Source organism: Lepisma saccharinum, chromosome 16 (assembly GCF_977018435.1).
Source record: "Lepisma saccharinum chromosome 16, izLepSacc3.1, whole genome shotgun sequence".
Taxonomy (NCBI): domain Eukaryota; kingdom Metazoa; phylum Arthropoda; class Insecta; order Zygentoma; family Lepismatidae; genus Lepisma; species Lepisma saccharinum.
The window spans coordinates 3820213-3833241 of record NC_139244.1 but is presented as its reverse complement, the minus strand read 5'-3'; the positions used below and the strand labels follow the sequence as shown (position 1 = coordinate 3833241).

Sequence of the window (13029 nt, the reverse complement as noted above, 5' to 3'; positions counted from 1 at the left end):
ACGGGCAAGCAAACCGGTGGAGATTGTGGCTCGTTGATATTTGTTGTTGTCATTCAAAGCATGCGAAACCCATGCACCCAACTTTTGAACCTTTCCCATTGAGTGAAAGTGACGCTCTATGGTACTGTGGGAGCATTCCATTATCTGGCAATTCCCTCTTCGTTGGTGTGGATCTTCGTGAATAAGCTGATTCAGTCGCTCCTCATCGAACTGAACGGAGCGTCCGGTGCGATGCATGTCTTTGAGGTCAAAATTGCCGTCTTTGAATCGCTTAAACCAATTTTGAGCCGTCCGAAGAGGCATTGCTTCTTCGCCATACACTTCACAAATCTCTCGAGCAGCTTCTGTGGCTTTGGCACCTCGATTAAACGCAAAAAAAAAAAAAAAAAAGTGTCAAAAATGCTCTTTTTTGTCGACTTGACACTCCATTTTAATGACCTAAAAAGAACAAAAAGTATATCAGCATAATAAAACTAAACACACTATTTTGTAGAGCACATAATTCTCTATCGAATAACATAAAACGCAATGCCAGCACATTTTATTTTTCACACAAAATGTTCACTGAAAAACAAATGCCAGAACTTGTGGCCCAACCCAATACATAGTTAACCCCTTCCCTGTGAAATTTTCTGACAAAATGGTTTCCCGTTCTGTGTATTTTTTTTTCTGTGTGCGCGTAGTAATATTTTTAAGTAGCTACTGCTTCAGCACAATTCTTCGGAGTATCATGGTTCATACGTCTTTCTCTTCAGAATTGAACAGGCTTTCAAATGGTACCACGCACATGTGTACATCATGTATGATGATAACAAAATCGCAGAAAATTTCCCTCCGGAAAATCCCTTTTGGTAACTTTGGGGCCCCCTGGACCGGCCCTGGATATAGGTACCCGATTATAATCTACCTTGAAAAATACTATGGTCTATACGTAAAGCGTCTGCCAAGTTTTATTGCAATATCTTCAATAGGGATGAGGGAAAAAAAAATTTTGCGATCCTGTTTGACAATACTATTAGAAACTCAAAAACCAAAAATAAATCACCCACAGTTCAAATAACGCAAAGTACATAAATCAACTGACTAAACGTGGCACACAAATGAACTCACGTTTGCACTTTGTCAGCAAAACACAAAATTAGTTTACTTTCCTCTGAACTTCTTTTTCTTTGTCGGCACTGAAAATCGTGACTAAATAAAAGGTCGTCGTTTCTTCAATAGCAAAACATACGTTTCACCAAGAAAAAACATATTATTCCATTCAACACAGGTTACTTCAGTCAGAGATGTTCGTGGGCATAATACATATTACGCCCAACACAGAATAAGCTATAGTGACCAAGGGCATATTATTAAACCGAACACAGGGAAGGGGTTAAAGCCTACATACATTTATTCACTGCAGATCACAATTATTCACATATGTGTTTGGTTCTTTTAAAGTCCACTTCATGCACAGATAGGCTAATTGACACTGTACCTACACTATAAAGTGGGATCTGAACCACTACGCAATGTGCCTCCACCAGGTATTGAACCCAGGACCCCTTGATTGCAAGGCACTATGCCATCAGGGAGGCCCTACCTCTACTTACAATTCCTCCTAGATCATTCATATTCATGTTGTTTGCTTTCGCCATTCTCTAGATATTTGCAAAACCATGAAACTATTACAAAAGTATTAGTGAAAAGCCCTCATATTTTTTTTCAAATTTTCAGAGATTCTTACAATTTTCATACTGTACACAATCGCCAGAAATACGTATCAAATTCAACAAAACCACGTACACTCGCAACAAATGGATGTTCCAGTTATGATATATGTCTAAACTAGAAGTTATATTTGCTCAGGAATACACGTGCATTCGGCAAAAACTTGAAATCTGAGTTCACAAGAATATTAGCATCTTCAAGACCTCACGATAAACAGTTGTCAAGATTCCACAATAGAAATGTTGCTACATATATGTATGGGAAATAGCACATGTGGACAGTAAATTCAGTAAAATGTTGCCATATTTACTTGAACATAGAAACTTAATATGCTGACAATAAAACATGAATGTTCTGGAAAAAAAATAGGGTTAATCATTATTTGCACAGGACGGTACAAGGATACTTGTTTGTAACTACAGATGCCATAAGTCTACTGACTAGTCTAGTATATACAGATATTGTGTATATTAGGCAATTTATAACTAATTAACAAAGTTATGGTGTATTACAATATGAATTGAGCACAGTAAGTACGATAGAAGTGTTAAAATGTCAATTACAATTTCCTGAGAAAATAAAATGATTTGTAACATTACTACCAACAGTAACAAAGGAAATACTGTGTCTAAAAAATTGTTAGTAAGCATAAATCCAAATTGATTCACACGAAAACAATTATTAATGTCAAATTTTCACAATTATACAGTCAGAAGTGAAGACGAGAATAACGTTTTTGTCCAAAACAGTTGTCACAATTACATGGATAACTGTGTATCAATAACGGCCTTTTAAATTTTGAAGTATCTTTTTCAATTAGAATTTTTTTTATGTAGTTGCAAGCTTTCACCCATGCTATAAATACTTTTATAGTTAGCTAGCTGCCAGTCAAATACTGAAGTCAAGTTCAGGCAGCGTTCAATTATATTTATTCATTTTATGATGTAGTATTATCATCTATCAACAAAGATTTGATCACCCTGAACTCAGTACATAAAATAATTGTATACTTTGGGAAAATAAATAAAAAACATTTCCACTGATATTTTGTACCAGCTCATCCATCATTCCATGCGACAGAATCTTTAGGAATTAGAAAAAATTCACACAACACTGTGTCCTATTTTCATATAAGTTTCATCCAGTGACATATTCTGAAAATTTGACCTGGTTTACCACAACAGTTCTTATTTATTTTATGTATTTATTACACACTCCATATTGATTAATCAGATATAATAGAAATTAAACAGCAATGCAGGCATCCAAGTAAAACAAAAACAGAAGTCGGGCAATTTCTATCTATCTGAAAATAGTTGGTTTACCAGCAGTAAACCAGGTAACATGAGAGAATACACCACCGCTTTTATATGTCAAAAATATCAAAGAATATAATCATTATGAATCAAAACCATGGATGGACTTGTAAATACAACATTGACACTCAAGTCATTCTTGCTGAATACAAGGGTTGGATAAAAAGTAATGGCAACACTGCTGTCCCGTGAAAGGAGTGTCACAGCGCCACAAGCGTTTCGTGGCTGATAAAGGAATGTCAGACGAGGAAGTATAGTGAGTGGAGCGATTGTATGTTATTCAGTCAAAAACAGCAGTGCTCTGAAGCAGAGGACGAGAGTGCAAGCGCCCTAACAATATGTTTGGGCAAGAAGAACAACGTCTCTCAGGCAGACGGTCAACGCAGCCTACTTCTGCACCTTCTTGCAACACCACCTTCGTCTCGCATTAAGAAGGAAGCGACGGCACGGTGTCCCATCATCCTGCTTGACAATGCAAGGTGTCACACTGCGAACAATGTGACTGCGCTCCTGCATAACTGGTAGTGGGAGGTACTGGAACATCCGCCGTATTCACCGGTATGAGACCGTATGATTACGACCGTTTTGTCAAAATGAAGGAACCACTGGGCGGGAAGCACTACGACACGCGCGAAGCCATCATACGTGCTATAGGGCGGTCACTGCGGGGCATCGACAGAGATGGACGCGCTGACGGTGTACGACGCCTTCCATACGTGTGACAGAAGGTCGTAGAAATGAGGGGCGATTACTTTGAAGGAATGTAACACGTGCTCCTCTGCCAATACAGTCAAGTACCAATTATACCAGTGTTGCCATTACTTTTTATCCAACCCTTGTACATAATATGAACATTTTTTTAATACTTCATGTGTCACAAAAATTGAACATATTCCAATTAATTAAAAAATATCGTCATTTTGCATACATCACTCTGTCAAGGCTCTTAATGTCACCCGTTTCAACTAATATATTGTAGACTATTACATAATAAGTACTGTAATGTACTATAAGTACGTATATACATATTACGGCAATCAGGAAGACTACAGACATTGTTTATTTGTTCTGAGGAGAACGTTAAGTACACTTTAAGAAAGTTTGAGCAAATGATTTCAGCACAAGGCATTATGCTTCATAAAATTTACAGCCTACATACCGACATTTGTACATCAAATATTCTACATATGCTAAGAAATCCATCCTCTTATAAGTACAAAAAATAATTGCTAAACACCTGGCAATAAATATAAGTACTTAAATTCATTCATATCATAGAACTACGGTCAGTAGAAAAATATATGATCATTTTCACAATTTATGTGCTCAGGAAATTCATGGTGCAGTAAACAGTTGTTCATAAAAAGTAATGAAAACAATCTAAAGATATCATCCGTGCACAGTTTACAAATTTAATCTACTCGTGTCAATAATTAAGTCACAATTTTTCCACAAACTTCATAATCCATTACATTTCATCATTGTAAATGTAACTTATAAAATTACCCGAGGAAGGGCCTTATAATGTTGCCCAGTCAAGCCAACGTATAAACTCCAACGTGCTTACCAACCAGTGTTTAGAATAGGTTTTGCTTTCGACAGGTTGCTCGAGAGATGCTCGGCTAGGGTACTTTATAAGCTTATTGTGGGGGCAGTTGTAAATGATCGGACCCCCGATGGAGGTTCCGTTTGTCCCGCTTGGGTCGCAGTCGATAAACTGAAGATCCTTGGAGAAGCAAATCCTCAACTCGAACAAATAAACTTCATGAGTTTTCTGAAAGAAAACAGGTACTTAGAACGTTTATTGATCAAGACATGGTAACATATTTATAACTAGAGCTCAAGCCGATATCACTGAACCAATATTGATAGTCCTACCAATTTTCACCAATAACGATGCTTGAAAATTGTAACAATCAAAAGTTGTACAAATTATGCATTAATATTAGTTTGTGATTATTCCACTCCAATTATAAGCACCGGTTTCAGTAGCATACTCAGGATTTCCTCAAAAGAAAGGGGAGGGGGGGTTATTTCTAAAACTTTCTCCAAATTCACATTACCTTTGTTTTATTATACTTTAATTAAATAATAATACTTATAATTAATTAATTAGCTGAATTACTACTAATAATACTACTAATACCACTACTACTATTATGTAGTAGAGATCTACATAAATATAGTATTTATGAAAACAATAGAACAAAATTACTTTCTAGTCATTCCATTTTTATCAAATCCTGGGAGCATTTTTTTTGTTTCTTTGTTACGAAATAATTGTCTGGTCAACCAGGTGAGACATTTTAAGGGTGAAGAAAATCCATAAAACAAGAAAACACAGGGTGTCCATAAATTATCTTTACAATTTTAGACTTGAATAACTTGAAAACTATACTACATAATGACAAACGGTTTTCAACATGTGACAAGAAAACTCAAAGTTTTTTTATTTTCCAGGTGACGCAGATTTGACGAAAAATATGAACGCCACAGGAAAAAGCTCAGTGTGTAGCCTAGTTTATAGAGACGAAGTCCGATACCCAAGTGCAACAAAACTTTCGGACACAGTATGGAAGGGAACCACCACCTTGTAGGCATACAGACGTAACCTCTTATGCAAGACTTTGTGCACTGTTGCTCGTGGCATTGCCAACTCTCTGGCCGCTGTACGCACTGATTTTGTCGGACTCCTTGCAAAGGCCTGCCGCACCCTGTCCACGTTGGCGTCTGACACAGATGGCCGACCCGCTCCCTGTTTATGGAGAACACTACTCGTTTCCATGAATGATGTATGCTAAGCCCGAATGGTGGGTCGGAACGGTGGTTCCCTTCCATACTGTGTCCGAAAGTTTCGTTGCACTTGGGTATCGGACTTCATCTCTATAAACCAGGCTACACACTGAGCTTTTTCCTGTGGCATCCACATTTTTCGTTAAATCTGCATCACCTGGAAAATAAAAAAAACTTCATGAGTTTTCTTGTCACATGTTGAAAACCATTTGTCATTATCTAGTATAGTTTTCAAGTTTTTCAAGTCTAAAGTTGTAAAGATAATTTACGAACACCCTGTATATTAAAATAAATTGAAATAATCAAAGTATGGAACTAATCCAAGGAGCTGTGGTGGTCTGGTCGGTAGAGCGTCTGACAATCACACGGGAGATCCGGATTCGATTCCCGAAATTGGTTGGAATTTTTCCGGCTTCTTCCCCACATAATGTCCCCGACAATTCACATCTGGATTGTCTCACTGTTCTTACCAACAAACCATTTTACAATAGTTAAGCTTATTGTCGTTTGAATAATTGTCTAGTCAACAAGGTGAGACATTTTAAAGAGAGACATTCAAATGTGCTGTGGTAAACAATGGGAAGGTGGACTGGTGACTGTATTCTTGTCCATCTAGCCTTTGTCTATACCTTAGCCGGCTTACATGGATGCTCCGTGCCTGATTGGTACAAAAGCAATTGAAACTTCAAATTTTGCACAACTTCCAGGATAATTAGTCTCCACGCAAGTATCGGATGGCATTTTTGCAGACCCTGTGAACGATCAAAATGCCATAAAACTATCGGCTGCTATTCGTAAATAAAATTCAACTGACACTAATATCAGCCGATACCAATATACATCGGTATCTGCTCAGCCCTATTTGTAATGCAAATAAACTTAATGATCATCCACTTTATAGTTCAGAATTGGCACATTCGACCCATCTCTGAATTTGGTTTTGACTACTTTATAAAATAATTGCCACATTGGTGGTTGAGTAACGTAATCATTACTAAGCCTTAGTTTGGACATGGATGTTGCTCTTTACAAATGCAATTTAATCTGACTAGTATTGTCACAGTTAGCCTAAAGATACAGACCAATGATGTAAAACAAGAAGGAAATAACGAAACAGTTTCAAAATTACTGACAACTGAGACTTGACGCACTGAATTATGACTGTTTACAAATTTTAAATGACTTGAGACAGCATTGCTAAGGTGCACGTAACCTACATGTACAATCGTGTGCAAAAAGTGCATTCTATATGTCACGTAAAATTCATTTTCTCTGATGTCTTATTGCAAGGATAAAAATCCTATTACCTGCCATCGGAATCTGAGGAACAATGCTGTTCATAAAGGTAGTGGGAAGCAGTACATGCTGCTCCTAACAGCTGGTAGTTGCAGCCACATTTTCCTCTTCATGCACTTACTTCCCCTTTCGTGTTTATTGGTTGAGCCCTCTCGAGTCACTATTTGCACAGAGACTTTTTGCTCTTGTTCCAGACTTTATTAATTAAATACATAATGAAAATCTCAAATAAGAAAACATTGGAAACGTACATTTCATTTTCAATGCAGAACCTATTATCTGCTTATGACTGTTATGGCACTTCTTTTGACATGCAAAGAATGGTTAAAGATACCCACGCATGGTGTTGAACATTCCACAACAAAGAGTGACATCATGCAAACTCATATTTTGGACAATTATAACAGATATTTGTTCCCTCAACTTACCCAATCTGTGTAACATTCCAAAATTGGATCTTTCCCCATGTAGTCCCTCACAGCTTTCCAAATGCTTGTCGCATTGTACGATTTATTCACTCCCGGCTCTATCCCTGCAGCCGAAAGCGCTGCAGACATCTGGTACTTCTTCAACCAATCCAGTCCTTGCATGAAGTATTTGTTCTCGGTGCTCAGCTGAGGGATCACCGCCGCACACGTCCCGTGCTTGTCCCACTCGTGTCGCCAGAGTGTGTCCATTGGGCTGTTCGCTTGGATATTACGCCAATAAGTTTCGAGCTGGTGTTCTAGTGGACGGATCTGAGTTTGATTAAATTCCCATGTGTCGTTGCAATATGCCGGGAATGTACTGTTGAAGTTGGAAGGCCTGCACGGAAAGAAGACTTCTTATAAAACCTGTGTTAAGAAACATTACTGTTCTTAGAGTACGTGCGATCCCTGCCAGATATTTTGGTTTATTAATAAAAGGAGATGAGAACCCAGGCATGTGTAAGAGTGCAGTAACAGAAAGTGAAAAGATTCTCTCGGGCTATCAGTCAGGATAGTTGTGGAAAGGATTCCAAGCTTCCAGGAGCTATAATGTCAATCATCTCCAGGGTCAACTTCTACCGTGAAGATGAGAGTTACGTTAGCTCTCGAAAGCTTGGAATCCTTTCCACAACCCACCTGGTCGATACCCTGAGAGAATCTTTTCATCATTCGTCACCAGGAAAGCTCCAGGACTTACTTCAGTAACAGAAAGTGTTTACTCCTTGTAATACAGGCCCTTCTCTTGAGTAATGTCAACTGTAACTCAGTTCATTCCAACAGTAACAAACAAAATTATGGCTTGCTAAAAAAACAAAACAAATGAAACCTTAACTCTCTCTCTCTTGCTCACCCTCCTCCTTAACATACACAAAATATGAATTACTGTTTTCTCACGCATACTTTTATATTTATACATGCAGGGGCATTCCATGTAAATAACAAAATGCATTAATCTGAAGATTATTATTGTTTTTAATTGCATTAAGACAAAAGCCTCAAGGCTATCCCTAGAACAAAGGTCATTTCTGTGTAAGCTACAAATAAGGTACAATACACTAAATGATCCTCCAGGCTTCCATCTATCCAAGCAGGCTTTCAGAAAGGCGTGCATCAAGCAGCTGAAGAGTAATTAACATTTTTTATACTCTAGTTATTGTTTTGTTCTTGTTACATGTATATGAGTGTTTTTGTATGTGTGCATGCTTCTAATTTGTTAATTTCTATTTTTCTCTCTGTTGATATCCCGATAAAAAATGGATTCTCTCTGTATTCAGGATTTCTCAAATAAATAAATGTTTGTAAATGCATATAATTTACATATTTCACCAACAAAATACATCTGTAGCCTATGTGCTTCACAGACAAATAAAGTCAAATTTTTCTAAATTTTTAAAGTGTCATGCACAATGCATTTTTAAGTGTTTCATAATTCTAAGGAACAAGAAAGTGGGGGGCCCAAACACCCCCCCCCCCCATACACCTTCATGGCATGGTGTAAAGCATAGGGGAGCACTTTACTTATAATTCTATGAAATCAGTTCATGTACTTTAATCGGTAACATTATCGTATGGGTAAAACGGATTCCTTCAAATTTACAGGAGAAAGTACTTACGGAAATCATTTTCTTGAGCGTTTTGGAAGTTCCTGAATGTAGATTTGATGTGAATGCGTTTTGTTTTCTGCGAAAATCTCTGTCGACACGCTGTTTCTGCTCCCGCCATTTGCTTTTTGGATGAGAGTGCAATGTTCCGTGTGTTAAGACGATGCAACCCCGTAGCCAGTGTTTCAGCCTCACCGTGTTTTCACTAGAACCACCTGTCGAGTTCGGAACAAGCCATTTTTCCCGAATGGGTGTCACTTATCGCACAACATTGTGTTCAGACGTCGCAGGAGAGAGCTGTTTTTACAATTTTTCTTTGTATTTATGCTAATGGAACCTAACCTAACCACGTAGGCATTCCTCGTCTGACGTCAATATTCAAGGTTGCAAGATTGTTGTGCGTAAAGGAAGAGAATTAACGAATTACGAAAGAAAGGTTGCAAGATGGTTGTGCGTAAAGGAAGAGCATTAACAAATTTCGAAAGAAAGATGGTTCCGACCCGAATGGGTGTCACTTATCGCACAACACTCTAGCAACATTGTGTTCTGACGTCACAGGAGAGACCTTTTTCATGTTAGGCAATACAAAGGTAACGCGTTTGTTAGAAAAATATTATTTTTTCTTTGTATTTATGCTAATGGAACCTAACCTAACAGGCCTAACCTAACCACATAGGCATTCCTCGTCTGACGTCAATATTCAAGGTTGCAAGAGTGTTGTGCGTAAAGGAAGAGCATTAACGAATTGCGAAAGAAAGATGGTTCCGAATTGCTGTGTATGGACAATGAACGTGGCAAATCGCAAGGTTATTTTACAAGTTCTACACGTAAATGCGACGTATTAGCATAATTTCAAATAGGGGCACGAAAGTAGATATTTTCCGGTGAACGAGGTTGCACCACTGCATAAATCGACAAAACACTCTCAGAACGCCCCCTAAACCTGTATGCTATGACGGCCATAATGTGTTACAGATTCGAAACAGCAAGTAACAGTAAGTACTCGTAAATAGAGAAAATAAACATTATCTTAGTTAGAAATGCATTATTTCGCCTTAAGAAATGTTCCGCAACACGTTAGCAATGTAAAGAAGTCCGAAATATATGATTCGTAGGTGTTTCACCCATACGATAATAATAATCTCACATCTAGATCCTTACATTTTGTGTGTAAAATGTCACACACATAAGGCTGGAATGCCCCTACAATGCTTATTCTTAGTTTTAGTTCGCCAAAAATGTGTTATGTTAAACTAACGTACCTGGCCTGTCTAGTTTGCTGCCATTTGTGACTGCACTCACTCGTCTAGCTGCTTACAAAGTGCAACACAGTCATCTACTTCGTTGGTTTCATGTCACATAGTGTATTTGGTGTCGGCACAGTTTGCACTTTGTTCCGGAGTGGTGTATGGTCGTCTGGTGCGTGTTAACCAATCAAATGAATGTTTAAAACATCAGACAGGCAATTTGTTGAATCTTCTGAACTTGAACACCGCTGTTCTTGTGTACACCAGCCTGACACGGGATGTACCTGCACTAAACCTGTTTCAAAAAGAGCAGCGAACTCCTCTGTTACCTTAGCTTGAAGCAACCAAGGCTGAAGGCTTCACACAAGTGAATATAGCATCAGACATGACAAGCCAAAACAATACCAGATAGGCCATTGCCTTACCGCTTCATACATTGTTAGGTTAGAAGTGCTAAGCTTGGTGGTATTATCATTTTTGTGTGTTTTACTGCTATTTGAGTGTACATACGTGAATAAAAATGGTGAAAGAAATGAGGTTTTTTAAGCAGGACATACTTTGAGATCAAATAAATGGGTATTTGTTGTTTCTGTTCCATGAAACACATTTAATATGACACAAAACGTTAAAATTGATTGATTAATAACAAATCAGACGTAATTCTCGAGAGGGCAAAGGCCTCCGAAAAAGAAGTGCTAGTAGGCTACTGCAAAGAATGAATTCACCTTTTTAATTCACAATTTCTATCAACTGGCTGAAGATAAGACGCAAACAGAAATTTGACTGCACTGCTTACCAGATGCCATGCACAGTCCATATGTCTTCAAGGCCTGACAGCCTACAAGTGTTATTGGCATAATCATCTTTCAGTTGAATACATGTTGAGACTGGCCAGTGTTGTGTGAATATCAGGATCTTAAAATCATTTGATTCTATTTCACTTCTGAAAAAGATAAAAAAACATTTTTGTGTCATTTCCTGGATTCATAGAAAAGATAACAAGAAATCTCTTTAAAAAATTTTAAATGTATTAATTTCAAGTACAGTTATGGGATATAATAAATCACTTACTTTACTAAACTTAAATTGTTACTCTTTATGTAAATACGTGTAATTTTATTCCATATGTTGTTCAACTCAAGTAATGTAACTTCTGAACAATTTAAATTAATGTGCCTCTTTCCCTCTTTCTTTTAATTTATTTTACCATATTTGTAAACATATAAGAACAAAATGTGTAGAGTTTCTTCTATGTTGTAATTGCTACTGTTCAAACTGAAATGGTGTAATTAATACTTTGTTTCATATACAGTTGCAATTTTGCTGAATTTAATAATTCGCAGTAGCTTATTGAAAAATATGACTTAAAAATTGTGGTGAATTAGAAAAATCAAATGCAAGCAACATTTACATGTATAATTCACACAGAAAGTTTTTAACATTATGAATAACATGTCTTTACAGTCAACTCAAATAAACAAGGTGTGTTCTAAATGTGTCACCGTTTTTAAACTGAGGGGAAATCATTCATCTTCGTATGAAGGTGCTGTGTTAAAGTGGTAAAATGGAGGTAAACAAAGACGAACCTTTCTATTCATTACTCACCCATTTTCTGTTGTACCTAACACTACTAGCGGCAGAGAAACCTGGAGATACAAAATGATGTGGATCCTTTTTATTAATGTGAAATGCATGTTTAACGCCCTTGTTCAAGTTTGATCCTGGAATAAAAATGTTTATGTTGGTATATTACAGTATATAGTATTCATATGAAACAACATAATAATAAAGTTCTGAATTGAAATTTGGTTTGAGTTCCACATATAGAGTATACCATGTTTGAAATTTTAGCATTGTTTATTGAAATATTTTGATGATTTTCTTTTCCTATTCTGGTTCTGTCGCTGGTGTAAACCATATATTTTCAGCGTTGACATGTACTTGATCATGTTCCATATTTCTGCATGCTATGCAGGTAAGATAAATTTTTATATCACATACGAATGCATTATTATATGTTACATTATTTTATACTTTTAAAGGAGGTATAAAGGTAAACTTCACATTGAGACGACCATATTATATTCTTACGAAATTGAAATTATCTTTAGAATGATTTTCTGAATATAGACGTTTCTCTGTGGTTAAAACCCGCCAGGCTTAAATAAATTCATAAAGGTAGGTATCAACGTGTTCATTCTACAACACTGTAGCTTCTGCTAAAAGACTAGATATACAAAACCACACCTGTTCCATGTATATTGCCAAAGAACGCTTAGGTGTGATAAGGTATTACGCAAATAAAAAATAGCTTAATATGCACCTTTTCCTCTATCATATATTTGCAATTTTAATGAGAATAGAATAGAATAATAATTTTCTCCAACCAGCATTTAATTTCGAGTTATATATTTTACTACTCACCTTTATTTTCTTTAATCCCAGCCTTTTTGTGTTATATTTGAAATACAAACAGCTGTTTATTGTTTGTTTTCATTGCACAGCAGGTTTACGACCTTGGATCAGCTGACGCGGTGACGCTTTCATTTCTAGTCTGTGCTTTTGGTGACGCGCGTCTCAACGGGTTTCATTTATC

At 37.0% G+C, this 13029-nt stretch overlaps 1 protein-coding gene across 2 annotated transcripts; it reads right to left on the bottom strand.

Moving 5' to 3' along the window:
- Window positions 1-4235: 4235 nt before the first annotated feature.
- Window positions 4236-12954, bottom strand: RNaseX25 (Ribonuclease X25). 2 transcript variants are annotated; one of them, XM_083137129.1, is made up of 5 exons: window positions 12858-12954; window positions 12039-12154; window positions 11230-11376; window positions 7547-7922; window positions 4236-4803 (listed from the first exon to the last, which is right to left on the bottom strand). In XM_083137129.1, the coding sequence occupies exons 2-5, from the start codon at window positions 12125-12127 to the stop codon at window positions 4549-4551; spliced, it is 867 nt and encodes a 288-aa protein (XP_082993255.1). In that variant the 5' UTR covers window positions 12128-12154; window positions 12858-12954; the 3' UTR covers window positions 4236-4548. The 2 variants fall into 2 exon arrangements, with proteins under 2 accessions (XP_082993255.1, XP_082993256.1); XM_083137130.1 differs by lacking the exon at window positions 12858-12954 and adding an exon at window positions 12681-12701.
- Window positions 12955-13029: the final 75 nt, after the last annotated feature.

Coding starts and splice junctions, on each gene's coding strand:
- RNaseX25 (XM_083137129.1), bottom strand. CDS start 12,127: ATGCATTTCACATTAATAAAAAGGATCCACATCATTTTGTATCTCCAG. Junction 7,923..11,229: donor TGGACTGTGCATGGCATCTG/GTAAGCAGTGCA, acceptor CTTTCCGTGCAG/GCCTTCCAACTTCAACAGTA. Junction 4,804..7,546: donor TGGAATGTTACACAGATTGG/GTAAGTTGAGGG, acceptor GTTTTCTTTCAG/AAAACTCATGAAGTTTATTT.